Below are 18,569 nucleotides of genomic sequence, written 5' to 3' on the forward strand. Positions count from 1 at the left end.
TGGGGACTGGGGTTGGGGGGGTGGGGGTCTATTCTTGTTGCGATTGTAGGGGTGGGGTTCAAGGGCAGAGGTGCGGGAAGTGGCCCAAACTCTGCCTATAAATGGCAGAAGTGAATCACTTTATGAAATTATGAAATTGCTTCTCATTCAATTGGATCTTGTCCCCACAATTTTGAATCACTGTTCAAAAGGAACATACTTGACCAACTACTATTAAGGGTAATTGTTATTTGCCTTTGTTAGAATAATTGCACAAGGCAATTAAATGATACTATCCATTCAGATAAGCAATGATCGGATTAATTGGTTAGGATTTGTCTCAAATAAATCCATCCAGTGAAACATATTCAAATAAAAATACAAACCATAATTTTCAGGAAACTGTTTCCATTTGATTAATTCCACCAGTTTATGGAGAGACAATTTTGGCCATTGTTGGTAAAAGGGACAGCCTTGAATCAGCTCCTCCTTCACCAATAGATCACACTGCATTAGATCCTTCAATGCAAAAGAAGAGCATTTTTGAGATTCATTGTTAGCTGCCTTGTTAAGGTAGTTAGTAGAGTGAAAAAAATTCATGCTTCAATAATTGTTCATAGATTTAAACAAAATACTCACCCTTTTCACATGTTCATATTGCCCTGTAGAAATTTTAACAATTTCACACTTGTCTTCTGTTACCACCGATAGAACATTCTCTTTTGTTTTCTGACTTGGAATTGGAATCAATTCACCAAAGGTGTCTCCACAGGTTAACTAAAAATACAATAGAAGAATGACCTTCTGATGAGTATTCATTCAAACCTGAATGAAGGGAGGTGTTTAATTTTCTCAATATGACTATTTTATTTAAATAGTCATTCACATTCACATGTTCATAGTCAATCTTTTAATTTAAAATAACTAGTTTATCCTTTGTGTTAATCTTGAGAAAACATGATATTTTATAGATTGTATCCAGGCTATCTATAGGACTTAAGATGGCTCAAGGGAACCTGGAGAAGCTGTGGATAATAGCCCACTTCCTGACTTTGTTAGTATTTTGCCACTTTTTTGTATTGCATCTTTAAAATTTCAGTAGGTGAATATTCATTGAGTCTTTACCTTGCCCTTGCTCTTATATAGTGTGGAAAGCCAGAAATTCCTCCATTGACAGTTTTGAAGGATCTTAGTGGAACTCCTATCAGTTGACACTTGGTGGGTTTTTCTTTGAGGCCTTTATACAGTTAAAAGGCTATTTACAACACAAGGTAACAAATTGCTGAGAGGATCAATATCCTTCTCTAGTTGATGTGTGCCAGTGATGGCAGACTGAGCCTAAAGACAATATTGATTAAATTGACTTATTTTGACTTAGACCAGCTTTCAAAACATTTTCCCAGTGCGACCCTCAAGACTTGAAAACTGTCACAACCCCATGAGGACATCGGTAAAGATGGAAGGGTGTGAATGAGAAAAGGACTGAGACAAAGCTCCGGGTATTTATCACTGTCTTAGAAGTCACAACCCCAAAAGCTTGGCTCACAATTCCACTTGGAGTCCTGACCCCCACATTGGGAAACCGTAACTTGGACTTTAGACAAGCAGAACAATGAGCATCAAGATTCTGTAGAAGGGATGAATTATGGGTCAATCTGTAAATGAATCTTTGGAGGGACCAGCCAACTTTTCCAGGTATGCAAATTGCTACACAGCCAGTTCTTCTATAATGCAATGGTTGCATTCTTGTACAACCCTATGTTATAGAAAAACTGCACATTAGAAATAACACTTACATGTTGACAATATAATCGCATTACAGTCAATACATTTTAAAACTTCGTGCTTTAAAAACACCATCACCAATTTGTCAATCACATTACAGTGAATTTATGTTGATGAACATAATAGAACAGTACAGCACAGTACAAGTTCTTCAGCCCTCAATGTTGTGCCGACTTGTTATCCTACTCTAAGATCAGACTACCCTACATACCCTTCATTGCACTACCTTCCATGTGCCTATCCAAAGGTTGCTTTAATGTCCCCTAATGTATCTGACTGTGGGATATAGGTAAAGCAGTGTTACGTTTGCAATCATAATTGTTTATGCAAGGTAAATGAACTCACACCAGTGTATAATTGTTTCAGCCAAGACCTGAGTTAACAAGAATGAAAACTATGTGAAGGAAATATATAATTGTTTTTGCATTAGCTAAAATGTGCATACAAGAATGAAATGTGCCTGCAAACAATGGTAGATGTTACAGACAAATAGATACTGTGCTGTGAGGGGAGGGGGTGTAGGTTAAGCTAGATATGCCTGTACAAACAGTTACAAGCATCTGTTTCCCGCTTCAGCAAAAACAAAAAAAAACCATCAAAAGGTCATAAGGCTCTGTGTAAATAAAGAATAAAAAGAAATATTGCTTTGATAAGCACGGAAACAGATGGCAGTGAAGAAGGATAAATAACAATAAGACCACAGAGGGAGGTGGTCAAACGGCCTTGTGAGGCCAGAGATAAACATTTTATCACGGACAAGGCCGGATTAGTTCAGAGATAAACAGCCGGGTTTAGATTAGAAACAGATGTAAATAGGGGAGGAGCAATGGTAGGAGGGAAGAGAAACGAATTACATAAATATTGTGTACTTGTTAAATTCAGGGTGTGTGTGTGCCTTGTGGACAGTGGACACCACACCACTCTTGCAAGAGTGTAATAAACAATACTACTGATTCAGATCTTGTCTCGGACTGACATTATTGAAGTGAGTGAGCTTCGTTTCTCACATGACTCTACTACTATCACTGCCGACAGTGCACTCCACGCACTCACCACTCTCTGTGTAAATTACCTGCCTCTGACATCTCCCCTAAACCTTCCTTCAATTACTTTAAAATTATAGATTAAAATTATGTGATAGACATTTCTGCCATGGTAAAAAGTCTCTGGCTATCCATTCTATCTATGCATCCCAACATCTTGTACACCTCTATCAAGTCATTTCTCATCTTCCTCTGCTCCAATGAGAAAAGAGCTGAAAATGTGTTGCTGGAAAAGCGCAGCAGGTCAGGCAGCAGCCAAAGAGCAGGAGAATCGACGTTTCAGGCATGAGCCCTTCTTCAGGAATGATGCCTGAAACGTGGATGCTGCCTGACCTGCTGCGCTTTTCCAGCAATACATTTTCAGCTCTGATCTCCAGCATCTGCAGTCCTCACTTTCTCCAGTAAGAAAAGCCCTAGCTCCCTCAACCTTTCTTCATAAGACATGCTCTCCAGTCCAGGCAGCATCCTGGTAAATCTCCTCTAAAGCTTCCACATCTTTCCTATAATGAGGGGACCAGAACTGGACACAATATTCCAAGTGTGGTCTAACCAGGGCTGTACAGAGCTGCAGCATAACCTCTCAGCTCTTAAACTCAATCCCCCGCTAATGAAAGCCAACACACCATATACCTTCTTAACAACCTTATCAACTTGGATGGCATCTTTGAGGGATCTATAGATGTGGACCAGAAGATCTGTCTGTTCCTCCACACTGCCAAGAATCCTGCCTTTATCCCTGTATTCTGCATTCAAATTTGTCCTTTCAAAGTGAATCACTTCACAATTTTCCAGGTTGAACTCCATCTGCCACGTATCTGCTCAATTCTGCATCCTGTCATTGTCCCATTGCAACCTACAACAGCCCTCCACACTATCCACAACTCCACCAACCTTGTGTCATCAGTAAACTTACTAACCTACCTTCCACTTCCTCATCCAAGACATTTATAAAAATCACAAAGAGCAGAGTTCCCAGAACCAAGCTCCAGGCTGAATACTTTCCATCTACCACCATCCTCTGTCTTCAATGGGTCAGTCAATTCTGTATCCAGACAGCCAGATTTGTCTGTATCCCAAGTCTTTCTGAATGAGCTTACCATGGGGAACCTTATCAAATGCCTTGCTGAAATACACCACATCCACTGCTCTACCTTTAATCAGCATAAATGGCATTAGTACCATTTTCTTGCAAGTTTTGCTCATCCTTTGGCAAAGTTATGATGAGAGATCACTGATATTCTACTCTGAGGGTGACCTTTGCTGTGCCTGGTGTTATGCAGGCGCAACAAAAAAATTAGGAAGATAAAACAAGAATAAAATGAAATCAGAAGTTCGCCATCAATAAATTGTTTTGTGAGTTTTTTCTGAAGATGTAACTGGCAATTTCACGGTAGACCTATACAGACACTACAGCACAAAAAGAGGCCATTCAGGACATTAGGATTGCACTAGCTAAATAAATGGTCATCTACTCTAATATCACTTTCTCAGACCTGGTTTGTAACATTGAAGGATACAGCACTTTGGATACAGATTCAGGGTTCTTTTAAAGAGAGTCGAGATTTTCTATCCTAAACTGAGCAATGGTTTCCAGATGCCTATTATGCTATAGGTTAAAAAAAAAGTCTTCATGTCCTTTCTAATCCTTCTACCAAAGAAATTAAATTGGTCCCCCTTATAACTGATGCCTTCACTAGGGGAAACAGGTCTTCCTTGCTCATTCTATCCAAGCCCCTCAATATTTTGTCCTCTTCAATTAAGTCACTCCTCAGTCTCCTGTGATGTAGAGAAAATAGCTAACCTATCCAATCCTTTCTCATAGCTACAATTTACAAGACCTGGCAACATTCTCCCCTGTACTCTCTCTAGAGGAATTATGTCCTTCCTATAATGTGGTGGCCAGATCTATCCACAAAACCTCAGCAGTGGCTTAACCAGCATCGTACATAGTTTAGACGTTATATTCATGCTTTTGTATTCAATACATTGCCCAATGAAAGAAAGTAAGTAGCTGATATCCAAGATGATTCAGTCGAGTGGTATGGCCTCCTTTAACAGGCTACAGGAAAAAACAAATAACCTTCCTCTCCACCACTCATCCGTGAGTACCCTTAAGATTCTTATCTGTAATATGGGGAGTTACTTTGTCTTTTTAGGCCCTTTTTCCAGTGATAATGGTGGATCAGCACAGTATGAGGAGCAGTTTACAATTTGGAGCATCTCAAGTGGTGTATATCTGGGATTTAAATATAGCAGCAGCAGCAAGAATGACAGAAGGTCTGAGCAGTGGCAAGTTGTTCCTGACTCGCAGTTGCATGAGAAGCATTCCAAAGGTTCCAGATGCTTAAAGACATGAAGAATGCAAGTTTGTGTGAGAAACATCATTGCAAGCCATGGCAGAGCATGGGCTCCATGAATGTCACTCGAAAAAATACGAACTGAAAATGAAAAATTCAACCCTCTATTATTCAAAAAACACATTATAAATTCCCAAAGACAATATATACTATCATCTCCTAAGTCATGCAAAACACCAAGATCCCACTTTTAAATACTGTTGTATGCTGCATATTGTTGATTTCACCTAGGACAGTGGAAAGATAATACTGTTGGCATCTATATTTCTTGGCTATCAAGACAATGTTGCAGGCTTTAAGTCTGATTTTCATAACTCCACGTGTGCAGTGACTGTCTGTTGTTTAGGCATGTGCTACCATACTCAATATCTAACGTAAAGCTATTGTACCTCTAAGAGGTAATAATAACCCCTCTTGTGATCTAAACTCACTAGTATTTTGCATGTTCTCTTATGTGCGCTTCTCCAGCCCTTTAAAAGGTACATTGAATCTTGATGAGACATGGCCAGAGTCTAATTATTAAGCTGAACTTTCTATTATTACACACAAGTAGAAACATGGATGCATAATGATCACTGCAGAGACTGATTAAAAAAAAACTTAAACCTCATAAATGAAAGGATGAAGCAGGATTTCATGCTTTAAGACAATTACTATAAAAAACTAAATGCTACTAAATATTGTTGTCAGGAACCTACACTTTAAACTACAGAACAGAACTGGTCCCTTTTCTTTAAACAAAACCAAAAAATTCATTTCACAAGTACATTTTACACAATTCCTTAAACAGTCATATGATTTTCCCTGACATAGTCCAAAGCAGGACCAAGTAGGAAACTACAGGCCAGTCAAACCTCAGCAGTAGGGAAACTATTGGAAGCAATTTTGAGAGACAGAATTAATTTGCATGTGAAGAATCAGGGATTAATTTAAAATAGTCAGCATTATTTTATTAAAGGGAGGTCATATCTGCCCAACTGAATTTTTCAAAGTGGTGATCAGACATGAAGATGAGGGCAATGTTGTTAATGGTGACTACTTGCAAGGCTTTTGATTGGTCCCACATGGGAGACTGATCATGAAGGTAAGAGCCAAGAGATCAAAGGAAATTGGATCCTTAGTTGGCTGAGTGGCAGTAAACAGAGGGTTTTTTGTGACTGGCAGCCTGTATCCAGTAGGGTCCTAGAAAGGTCAGTGTTGAAACACTTAGTGTTTGTTGTTTATATAGATTATTTTTACTTGAATTTAGTACGGTGAATTAGAAAGTTCACAAATGATGGTGAGGTGGTAAATAGTGAGGGGTTGGTTAGATGGGCTGAGATCAATCCATATAAATGTATGGTGATGCACTTGGGCAGGACAAACAAGGTCAGGGAATACTTGATGAACCTTGGGAGGACTCTACGAAGCACTGAAGATCAGTGTTCCTTCAGGTATCAGGACAAATAGATAAAGTAGTTAAAAAACATATGTTCTATTCACCTTTATTCGTCAAGGTATAGGTTTAAGAGCAGGGAGATTATGTTGGAAATGTATGAAACGTTGGTTTGGGCACAGCTAGAGTATTGTGTGTAGTTCTGAAATCCATATTATAGGATGTGTGTAGCAGCAGGGTGCAGAAGAGTTTTACCAGGATGTTCTCTGGGCTGAACAACTTCAGTTATGAAGGAAGATTGGATAGCCTCGGGTTAGTTTTCCTTAGAGGAGAGGAGATTGAGAGGGAATGATAGAGATGTATAAAATTGTGAGGCATAGGAACAGGGTGGACAGGAAGAAACTTTTCCCCTCAATAGAGGGATCAATGATCAATGGCATAAATTTAAGGTAAGACTTCGAGGGATATGAAGAAATCTTTGTTTCACTCAGAATGTGGTGAGATTGTGGAACTCACTGCCTGTAAGGGTGGTAGAGGCAGAAACGCTCATAGAATTTAATAAGTATTTCGATGTACACTTGCAGGGCCAAGACATACAAGGTTATGGACCAAATGCTGGAAAATGGGATTAGAATAGTTAGGTGGTTGTCTTTTGACTCATGCATCAGTGATAGGCTGAAGGGCCTTTTTCTGTGCTGAAGATCTCTACGTTCTCGGACTCTGAAGTGATTCTTGGCTGCTAAGAATTTACTTACGTTCCTTTCCTTTCACAGCTTGGTGACTATTACACCCAGAATGGTCTTTCATGGTGAGGGTTTTTCTTGAAAATTCTCCATTCACAAACTAGGTGAATCCTCCAAGGCTATTTCAAATTCTCTCAAACTTGGTCTTCTCAAACCAAGTGCAAACCTGCATTCCTACACAGTGAACAGAAGAAACTGCTGTCTTTTAGTTGCTCCCTCTCTCCCAGATCCTGGCAGATTTTTCTATCTATGAGTATCAGGCATATCTTAGAAACTTGTCCCTGCCTTGAGTCCACTTCCAGGCATCATAATAACATCATAATCCAAGTAACTATGCTGATTAGTTAGTCTTGACACTCCAACTCCTTTATCTAGGAAGTAAGTATACAGTCTAATACATTACTGATTCAAACCCAATATGCTCAACACCCGATACTGAAGAAGGTTCATTTGTTCTGAAATATTAACTCTGCTTAATCTCCACAGACATTTTCTGACCTGCTGAGTTTTTTCAGCAATTTCTGATTTTGTTCCTCAATATCTTCTTGTCCCGAATCTGCTGATATCTGTTGTCCCATCTCAGTCGTGGTTTACATGGAGATGCCTGGAGCCCATCTTCAAATCTATATTCTTAAATTTCTGACAAACCTTCACTCAAGTATATAAACTGTGTACTTCAATGTGTCAATTCAGTTTGACACTTACATAGTCTCCCTGTCAGTACTTTACTGACGAGCCACTATATTCACACCCCAGTGCAAGTAATGAAGGATAATTCCCTACTTGATCTCTGTCACTGGTACTGATAATTCCTCATTGGAAGATGAAGCAACTAAATGTTCTGCATGAAATTCGTCCTTCTTAGCACCTGATATCAGATGCAAATCTGCCATAACAATTTATTTTGCAGACTGTGTTGCTGTCTGAAAAACTTCAGCTGAAGACTCAATGTGCTGGCTTCTAAATTGCCTCAATATTACTGAAATTCTGGCCCAATGATGTCCCCAGTTTTGGGAGCCAGTTGCCTGCCAGTAATGGCAGCAATGATCACTCTCAGCTCGATATTCGATTTACTTTGAGCTTGCTCAGCCTGTAACTGTATTGTATTTATAAAGTTGCCTTGGCCACCAGCAATTTATTCACAAAGCCTCTGATGCTCATTTGTTCTCTGGTGGAACCTCAATTCAGGACTACTCCTGTAGTTTACCAGCATCCAATGCAATCCATAGCGCCAAAGATGAACAGTGTTCCAACACTATGTAGCATGTAGCTTGTAGATCACACTTGCTTCTGCATACCTCTAATCATAGAATCCCGACAGTGTGGAAACAGGCCATTTCACCCAACAAGTCCATACTAACCCTCTGAAAAGTATCCCACCCAGACCAATTCCCCTACCCTATCACTCTACATTTCCCATGACTAATGCACCTGACCTACACATCCCTGAACACTATGGGCAATTTAGCATGGCCAATTCGCATAATCTGCATATCTTTGGACTGCGGGAGGAAACCGGTGCACCTGGACACGGGGAGAATTTGCAAACAGACAGTCACCTAAGGCTGGAATCAAACCCAGATCCCTGGCGCTGTGAGACAGCAGTGCTAGCCACCCTTAATAGTCTAAAATGCTTTTTACCAAGAATTGTAGATTCTGTTTTGTCAAATTTTGACACAAACTGTTCCTGAGCTTTTCTGAAAGTTTTGCTTTTACAGCTGCTTGTCTACACAAGTTGCCTTCTTATATCTATGTCAGAATGTTTCTTCAGAGCTCACTAGAATCCATATTGCTGCTCACAATGTCATATAATGGATTCCCTCCACAGTAACCATGGTGAAATATTACATGATGTAGACCTGCTGCTACCATATTCCTTTCAAGAATCTGAGGAGCCAAACTGGCCTGGTGTGGGAAGGTAAACAATTTAGTATGTTAAGAAAAAGACTCTTGTCTTAAACAAGACTTAAATAATCACACAATAGCAATCAGGTACAAGTTATGGTAGGTATTGTTACTATGACTATGATGGTGCCTTGATGGTAAGCCAGTCTCCCTCATGATCCAGAGCTGTTCCCCCACCCAGTCAATGATGGGGCATGATTTCAGATTGTGATCCTGAGATTTAACCCTTTCAGAGCCTAACACATTGATACAACAGTAAGAAGGAAAGACAAGCACAACTAAATATCGATGTCTTGAGAGATTAATTTTTATTCTTTTATTGAATATAGACATCACTGGAAAGGGCAGAATTTACTACATTTTCTTAATTGTCCAAAGCTTTGTGTTGAGCTATCTTCTTGATGTTGCAATCCATTTGGTACAGGTAAATCCACATACTGTGGGAAAGGAATCTAGAATTTTATCATGTGACAGTAAGGAATGGTATTATAGTTCTAAGCAGGATGGTGAGAGCCTTGGTGGGAATTTCCAGGTGATGATGCTGTCTACAAGCAACACAAGTTGATACAGGCTACAATGATACATTCTGAAAATCATAATTCAAAAGGAGCAGAGTGAAAATGACAACCTCTTTGATACATCCATCCTCAAATACTTGGAAGTCAACACTGAACATGGTCCATTGAAATCTCCCAAAGTACACCTCAAACTTCACATACAAAAGGTAAGTGATCGGTTTTATGAATAAATTTGATCCAGAAAGCCTTGGCAGCAGCAACATCTAGAAATGGGATGTCAATCTGCTGAAGCTGCAATGCAGGACTCCCGATATTCTAAACAACAAAAGGAGCTTGTTATACACAGAATCTAGTGATGCCACAACTGATCCCATCAAAGTTCTACAACATCAAGTCATGCATGGTAGTGGACAATAAAATAATCAAAGGAGGCTCCACAAATACCCCCATTATTATTAATAATAGAACCAGTTTGGCAATACAAAAGACAAGCTAAAACAATTGAGTTAAAAAGCCATTATGACACAGAAGGGGGGTCATCTGATTCAGTGAGCATATGCTAGCTCTCCATAAAGAAACCCGTTCTCCAGTCTTCAGTGTGATAAAAGCAAATACAAGATGCCTTTGAATTATTCTACTGAAGCATTAATTCAGTTAATAATTTATATCTAATTAACTTATTTTTAAAAGAGTTCAGTAGCAAATAAATAAACCTTATTTGGTGCAATTACTGCACTGAAATCCCTAAGAAATCATTACTGGAAGCACATCTTCATTGCTGTGTATCAACTCACAATTACGTCCAATGACCTACACACTTCAATTGAACAAATGTAAGCTCCTTCCATTTAACAGCAAGTAGCAGTAGAAATTTGACAGACTCAGAAATTGGCACTGGATGCTAATTTCAGATAGACAATTTGCTTCTATTGAACGTCTATTACAATTGATTCTGCCATAGCGCATGTTTCTTCTACACAAATTGGCTATAACACAATTGCAGAATTTAGACCATTATTTGTAGAAAGTGAACTTTGCTAACCTATATTGGCTATTATTGATTCTGGACCCACTGGTTGAGATGGTGTTGTTGTTATGCGATTTTCTTATAACGTGGGATCGCATGGTCACTGAACTATTGCATTGTATCAGAACAGACTGTACATACTTTACAGCCAGACCATTTCATTTTATTACATTAGGCATCAACATGTTTGAATAAATGGGATTGTGAGCAATTGAGATTTTTTTAACCTTGTCAATTTTGTTTAATTGGATATAGAGCTTTAGTACAAGGCAATTTAATTTTATAATATTCAGCATCAGTCTAGTTAAGAGAGGAGTGGGGAGAGAAGAAGTAAAGGCAGGAAAATGGAAATTAGATCAAGTTCTCCCAATTCCGTTCTCACAATCTGAACATTGCAATTAATGTACTTCATCAGTTCTTTTGAATGAATGCAGCTCCTTTATTTTTCTTGATCAAGTACTCTTGCCTTGAATTTCTAGAAGAATTCTTCCTTTCTGGTTATTTTTACAAATTATAAACCCTGCAAGTTGAATCCCATTAAGTCATGGGACATTTTGGCCCAGATTCCCAGAAATCTGCAGGTTGGGCCACATGAAGATTTATGGGAGAAAGGTGAGACCCAGATTGACATCATCCACAAATCGATGATGATGGCAATGATTCCCAGTATTCCTGGAGCTGAAGAATGTTATGGAAGTTTCACAAGACGCATTACACTTATCTGTAATGGGGCAAGAAATCACTAGAACCAGCTCACACTCCAAGCAACAAGAAAGTACATCTTTTAGTTCTGGCTTATCCCAACAGATGGTATACAGTTTATGCCTAAAACTAGGAAAACAATAGAAGAAATGAACACTCTCCCTCTATACCAATTCTCCAAATTCACCAAGCCCCCACACACGAAGAGATCGAGCTTAATGTTTGAACTTATAAATACTGATTTTACTGAAGCTTTGATCCTTCTTATCTATGAGCCAATGTACCAACTCTTGCTCAAAAAAAACCCAACCCGATTCCTCTCAGCGTGGTGAAGTTTACCAAAGAAATAGCACAATCCTGGCAAGTGCTAATCCTGTCCACATGCAAAGAATTAAGTGATGTACTGGGAAAGTAAATATCTGTATTGTGCATGTACACTTCAAAGCAACACACATGGTACTTATTACTCAGTTTGCTGCTACTTGACAACGTATGAAAACTCTTGCATTATTAAATGCTAACTAGGTACATTTAGGTATATTTTAAATTATGCATACCATTTTTTGAGTTGTTTCGAACAAAGAATCAAAGTATACCAACTGAAGTTTGTCATTAAGCTTTGTGTAAGGCTTGGCAGAACCTTTTATGATCATGTAGAATGTCTGATTTCCATACACTGCACAAAATAAAAATGATTACTGATTAACAAGTAACTATATGGCTTTTATTAGAGGAAAATGACAATGCTACAGATGAAACAAAATCAAAAATTGTTGTTCTGCACTGGTTCTGATGTAGGATCACTAGACTCAAAATGTTAACATTGTTTTCTCTCTACGGATGCTGCCAGACCATTGAGTTTCTCCAGCACTTTCTGTTTTTAAACTATGTGGCTTTACTGAACTTAGCAAAGAGACTTTTATTTGAAAGTGGACTCAGAATTCTTCATATGTTATCTAATTCTGGCAGAAGCCTTACTGAACCTATCACTGAATTGCAGAGGTGCACTTACTTCAGTAAGTTATTGTTATAAAATCTTCAGAAGAAAATGGTCAAAAGAAGACTCAGAATTCCAGCTCTGGTCTGCCTTTTCTTATTTGACATAATAATCTGCTGATTCCCAAGCCAAAGCCAAAGCCAAAGAAATATCTGACCAACGAAATTGACTCTCTGACAAGTGACCCTCAGCAGAATGTTACAGTCTCCTGGAAGGTAAGAAGGGACTTGGGGATACAATAAAATGCTGATAACTTGCAATTCCATCACAAGTCTTGTCCCAGTGGTCAGAACAGTATTGAGAGTCAGCTGCCTGCCATAGTCAAACGGTGCTTAAACAAATGCACTGGGAGGCCATCAGCTGAATGGAGGCAGACTTCCAGCAGTCTCCCAGGAGTGAAAGGAGCCATCAGAGTCAGAAGCAGCAAACAATGGCTCTTCAGCCCAAAGCAGTGAGTAGGTAGCTTTGCACTTTGAGCCGAACTGACATGGCCTACATTAACATAAGCTTATCCTATTGCATATGTCTAAAACTGGAGGTGACTGTGCCTTTGCCTTGATGGCCAACCTTAACTCCTCTCAGAAGTTCTACTGAGCTGACAGCCTTCTGATTGTTGCTAGCAACATGCTGTTTGCTAACCTTAATTTCCCTTATCCCAGTGTCTGCCTAGCATCAGGGCTGCTTTAAGTTGTCGGCTTGATGTGGTTTCTGCACATTTCAAGGATTGGCACAGATCCTTAGAGCCGAACAAATTCATAGTAGTTCACTTCCTTCAACAGTATGATGTGCGGCCTTCCATCATAGAACCCCCTGCTGATAGCTCTCTCAATTCTCACAGAGGTTAAGATGGCTCCCACCTGGAAATCTAGACATAATTCAGCAGATTATGCCTCCTGTTCTATTTTGCACAGAAACATAACTATTGCTAATTTAAAAATGGAAAAAATAATGGTAAAGGGTCAGGATTTTTAATTTTGGGCTATATGGCATTCAGTTTAATCATTCATCATTACATTTATGCCGTATTTTATGGCACCTATTTTGTGAACTATTTTTACAAAAAAAACCATCAAAGTTTGGAAAGATTTAAGCCATGTTGATTTATATCTACTTCACTATATGAAATAAAACAAATGCAAATTTAAAGGGAAAATATAGAACAGTACCTGTGTCACCTTTAGCATATGATTCCATCACTATCTGTGCACTGAGTTGTTTCAACTCCTCATCTGTAAACTGTGTATTAATTGCTGTGAAAATCTTCAGTATCTTATAAGTATTCAGGCGCTCTGCACGCGTTCTGTTAAAAGGTCTACAAAGAATATTGGAAGGCATGTAAGAAAATGACCATCAAATTGATCTGATTTCTCAAATAGATAGCACCTTCATTTTATTGCTTTTGTTTGTTTTCATATTTCACACAACAAACTTTAACATGTAGCTAGACTTCAAACAAAGGCAAGGCTAAACATGCAATTTATTTTGTTTGTTATATCTCTAAAATATCACAGTAGCTATAGGATTAGGCTATTTAATCTCTGAGACAGCTTTAACACAAGGATTACTTAGCTGAGTGAATAATATCGCCTATCTCTGCGATTTAACTGAAAACAGTCAACGGACAAAATTTTTCATGGTCGAGTGGGGCAGAAAAAATGTTGATAGCAGACTGATCAACTAAGTTTTTAAAAAGACCATCCAAAACAATATTACAATGTGAGCAGCATTAACAAGCAGACTATGGGATTTCAACCTCTTAGTGGAAGGACATCCCAGTCAAGAGCTGCCAGTCAATCTGTATTGGCTGAAGGTCTTCTAGTCTCACCATTGCCAAAAGGAATAGTGAATACTGCTGACACTGCAGGCAGTCCTACGTTGTTGTGCCATGAAACAAGGTCAGTCCTAGGTTTCTTCAGTAAGGAGGAATTGGATACCCCAAGGATAACTGATGAGAGGTCTGAGGTTTGAGGGACTAATAGTAAGGCACTATATAGGTACACAGCCCAAGGAACACAGGGCTATCTGCAATAAGTACCCTCCTTCCTTCCTACTTTTCACCAAATTTTGTAAAAGACCAGCTGAAGCATTCTGATCCACAATCACGCCCAATGAACTATAGAAGAAGAGGCAGATTGAGGCCCCTAATCGCTATGTAACAAGGTGGATCACCAAGGCTCCATAGCAGCACTCCAAACCATTCCCATTACTATCTAGAAGGACAGGGGTGCAGATACATGGGTAAACCATCACCTGCAAAATCCCCTCCAAACCACTCACCATCTTGATTTAGAAATATATTGCTGTTTCTTCGTTGTTGTTGAGTCAAAGTCCTGGAACTCTCTCCCCAGTGGTATTACAGCTGTACCTACACCTAATGTACTGTAGCAGTGCAAGAAGGCAGATCACTACTGCTTCCTCAAAGGCAAGTAGTGATGGACAATAACTGGCTAACCCAGCCAGCAACACTTACATTCCCTGAATGAAATTTTCAAAAGTTAATAGCCTCAATCGATGCATGGGCATATGTACTTGTGGGTACTTCTACATTCAGAATTATGGGACTGGACAGCAGTGGGCAGTAAGGCACCGAGATATCTACCTTACATGTTTAATGTGCTTTCCTGTTAAAAACAACACGTCAGAGGTGGGGCAGGAGGAGAATTGAGGTTAGAAAACTCCCCCATTGTATTTTCAAAATGAAGGTATCTTTATAAGTAGAGAAACCAACATTAAAGATCAAGACATTCAACCATCTGGAACATTTCCTCAAACAAATGCTTGGATTCTGCATAAAAGAACTTGAAAGATAACAGTGGTATCATTTGAAATCCCCATCAAATCTTTTTAAACTATTTTTAGAAGCTTTGTTGAAAGTTTTCACAGACCTAATTAACTCTCCGACTCTACATGTTTATATATTTGTATAAATGACTTGGATAAAAGAATGGAAGTTATGGTTGCCAAACTTGCTGATGACAAAGATAGTAAAGAGTGAAGAGGACATAAAAATACTGCTAAGAAATACATATGTAGGTTAAGTGAGTGGGCAAAGATCTGGCACATTGTACAATGTGAGAAAATATGAAATTGTCAGTTTGGGAGAAAGAATAAAAAAGAAGCATATTTCTAAATGGTGAGAGATTACAGAACTTTGAGGTACCAAAGAACCTGGATGTCCTCGCATGTGAATCACAAAAGATTAGTATTCAGGCACAGCAAGTAATTAGGTGAGAGGAATTGAATACAAACGTAAGGTACCGTACATACTTGTGTAAAAGTCGATCTCATGTAAACTTTGACCCCTTATTTTTGGCCAAAACAATCTTGTATTTTCCATATATCTCATGTAAAAGTCGACCCCACTAGATCGCATTATAAACCTCTTACAAAGGAAACTGCATGTTCCCATTAACCCTCTTAAACAAAATCACATTCATTCATTCATTCATACCAGTAACACTACTCATCGCTCTTTGTTTACTCTATTGCGTCTCTATTCATTCATTCATTCATAACTCTATTTATCAGCAACCTACTTGGTTTCTCCTGCACTTTTTGATTGATTCATTCATTCATTCATTCATTCATTCATTCATTCAGACCGGTACTAAGTCTATCAGTACTTACTGCACTTTATTTACTATGCATCCAAAAGTTAATATCGTTAAAAATTTAATCATTTTAATTGTGACATTATATTTGAATAAAGGTGAGATCTATTAGCTACATACATATTTAATTCTTTGACAAATTTGTTAATGTTGCTGAGTTTTACAACATATGGGAGTAAATAGGAGGATAAATATGTAAGAATTTGGTGAGAAAGTTTAAGACGCTTACACATTCAGAACTTAATAAATGTTGCATTTTAAGTGTGCCATTATCCCAAGCCATGATGATGTTGAACAGTGTGATTTTGCAGGATTTCAATGATTCTTTGACATGTTAAATTTTCATATTGGTATGTATAAATATAACTTACTGTAATTCATTCTTGTTTCTCTTACTTTTAATTATGGTAAATACCTTTACCATAATTCATTGTGTTCTTCTTCTTTACCCGGGATTAGTTGAGCAATCAAATCAACTTCTCTTAATAATACAGTATTTTGAACTGCAGCCTGAATTTCAGCCCCTTAAAACTAGTGCTCGTGTATTGTCGACCTTATAAAATGAACCTTTAAAAATAGTCTAAAAAATTAGACTTTTAAAGGCGTATATACGATAGCCATATACTGTACACTTCTGCGGCCACAAGTAGAGTCCTGTGCACTGCATTTATCATCTTTTATAAGGAATAAAGTAAATGCACTGGAAGCAGTTTACAGTAGTACCAGAATAATACCTGGAATGAGTGGATTGTTTGAAGAGGAAAGGTTAGACAGGCTAATGACACAGATCACTAGGATAGTGAGCTGGAAATCAAGCTACACTATCTCCAGTCATCTCAAATGTGGAAAGATTTAATCAAACTATCCAAAATCCCCAACTTATCTGACAGTTGAACCCAGGTTAGAGAAAACACCCAACTATTTGCAGGAAGGAAACATAAATTACTTCCTTATAATGCTCCATAATTTAAACTTCACTCCTAAAAAATCCCCATTTACATATAAGCAAGCATACTAAGAGAAAAATTGAGAACTTGCTGAGTGGTGGATGAGTAGGTTGGATCTTGGCAGAAGAACTCTCACATTGTGCATCTGTCAGTATCTAGCTATCCATGGTCTCAAGACTAGTGCTTAGCTCCGATAGCTCACATGATAATGAGGCAGCTCAAACATGCAGTGGACCCTTGTCTAAACTGACCTACATTTGGATAGAATTTCACATTGGTTATGCGCCCCAATACCTCCCATGGGAACCTGCACCACACAATTTTAGCCACCTAGTGGAAATTCCCTCCATGTTGTTCCACTCTTTTCCAGACATACCACAGCATTCCTTACTTTAATCCGGAGGTAATGGCCATCCTCAACTGGAAGCTCTCTTCCATGGAAGCCCTCATTTTATAATTAATGATTAGATGTTTAAGGTAGTGTGTAGCAGTCCCATGTAACAAGCATTAAGATGAGTAACAGACTCTTATGCTGCCTGTGTTTTCTGTGGATTAGTTACTCTGTACCAAGCTATAACATAATTTTTTAATGCAATTCAGCCCCGTTCTCCTGATTTGCCATGATGTAGACTGTTCAATCTCCTTGTGGTTTGTTCAATAGGCTGACCAGGGTTCAGGTAACAGGATATGAAGGGAGCTGTTAGACTCAACTGTCTACGTGTCTTTCACTGCTACGTATGTGGTCCACTGTCTCCAAATAGGAAGCGTATGTCGCCTACTAGCATACTTGAGATCTTTCATTATCAATATGTATAATCGGGTTTGAATGCTTTATCTCCCCAACAACAACATTTTAATCTACATTTTGCGAGTTTAATTAGTACATTTGATTTTTTGCTACTGCTTTGTTTTGTTGCTTCTCAAAAGGCCTGTCATCTTTTAAATTAGTTTAATTCGGTTAATTGAAATTGGTATTTCAAAAGCATATAAATCTAAACAGACAATCAGTAGTTTTGGGTTTGGAGTTACAAGTTGTAATGTGTATCATTTTTATTTTTTTCTGAGATGTGACCATCATTGACACGGTCATTATTTCTTGCCTATTTCTATCTGCTCTCAGTGAAATATTGGTGAGCCATTATTTTTGCCCAACTGGCGCAAGTACACTCACAGTGCTGGCAGGGAGGGGCTCCAGAGTTTTGACTTTGTGACAGTGAAGTAACAGTGATATGGTTCCAATTCAGGGTGTTGTGTTCCCTGGAGGGAAATTTGCAGGTCATAGTATTTCCATGAATCTGCTGACCTTCTCCTAGAGTCTGCTAACAGAAGAGGCTTTGCCAGTTGCTACAGTGTATTTTGTAGAATGAAAACTAAAGAATGACAGTGGTATTCCACTAGACCAAAAGACATCCTGCTCCACAAGGCCAAAGATTTGTGGGTTGAGAAATGGTGCATGATAACCCTGATGATTGGGCAATGTTCAATATTGCTAGTGACTTGTCAGATACAGAAGCTGACCATGCCCATTGCAACAGACTCTAAACAACATCCAGACTTGGGCTGATAGGTAGCAAATAATA

General features: G+C 38.6%; 1 protein-coding gene across 1 annotated transcript in view; it reads right to left on the bottom strand.

Annotated features, from left to right (window-relative positions):
• cnbd1 (cyclic nucleotide binding domain containing 1) overlaps positions 1 to 18,569 on the bottom strand; it is a 95,452-nt gene that overhangs the window by 30,910 nt on the left and 45,973 nt on the right. The window contains exons 5-8 of the mRNA XM_043688133.1: positions 13,598 to 13,743; positions 11,992 to 12,110; positions 619 to 756; positions 366 to 498 (exon numbers count right to left, since the gene is read on the bottom strand). Coding sequence (XP_043544068.1) covers positions 366 to 498; positions 619 to 756; positions 11,992 to 12,110; positions 13,598 to 13,743 — 536 coding nt within the window. The remainder of the gene's footprint in view (positions 1 to 365; positions 499 to 618; positions 757 to 11,991; positions 12,111 to 13,597; positions 13,744 to 18,569) is intronic.

The sequence above is a fragment of the Chiloscyllium plagiosum genome, chromosome 4 (assembly GCF_004010195.1).
Source record: "Chiloscyllium plagiosum isolate BGI_BamShark_2017 chromosome 4, ASM401019v2, whole genome shotgun sequence".
Taxonomy (NCBI): Eukaryota; Metazoa; Chordata; class Chondrichthyes; order Orectolobiformes; family Hemiscylliidae; genus Chiloscyllium; species Chiloscyllium plagiosum.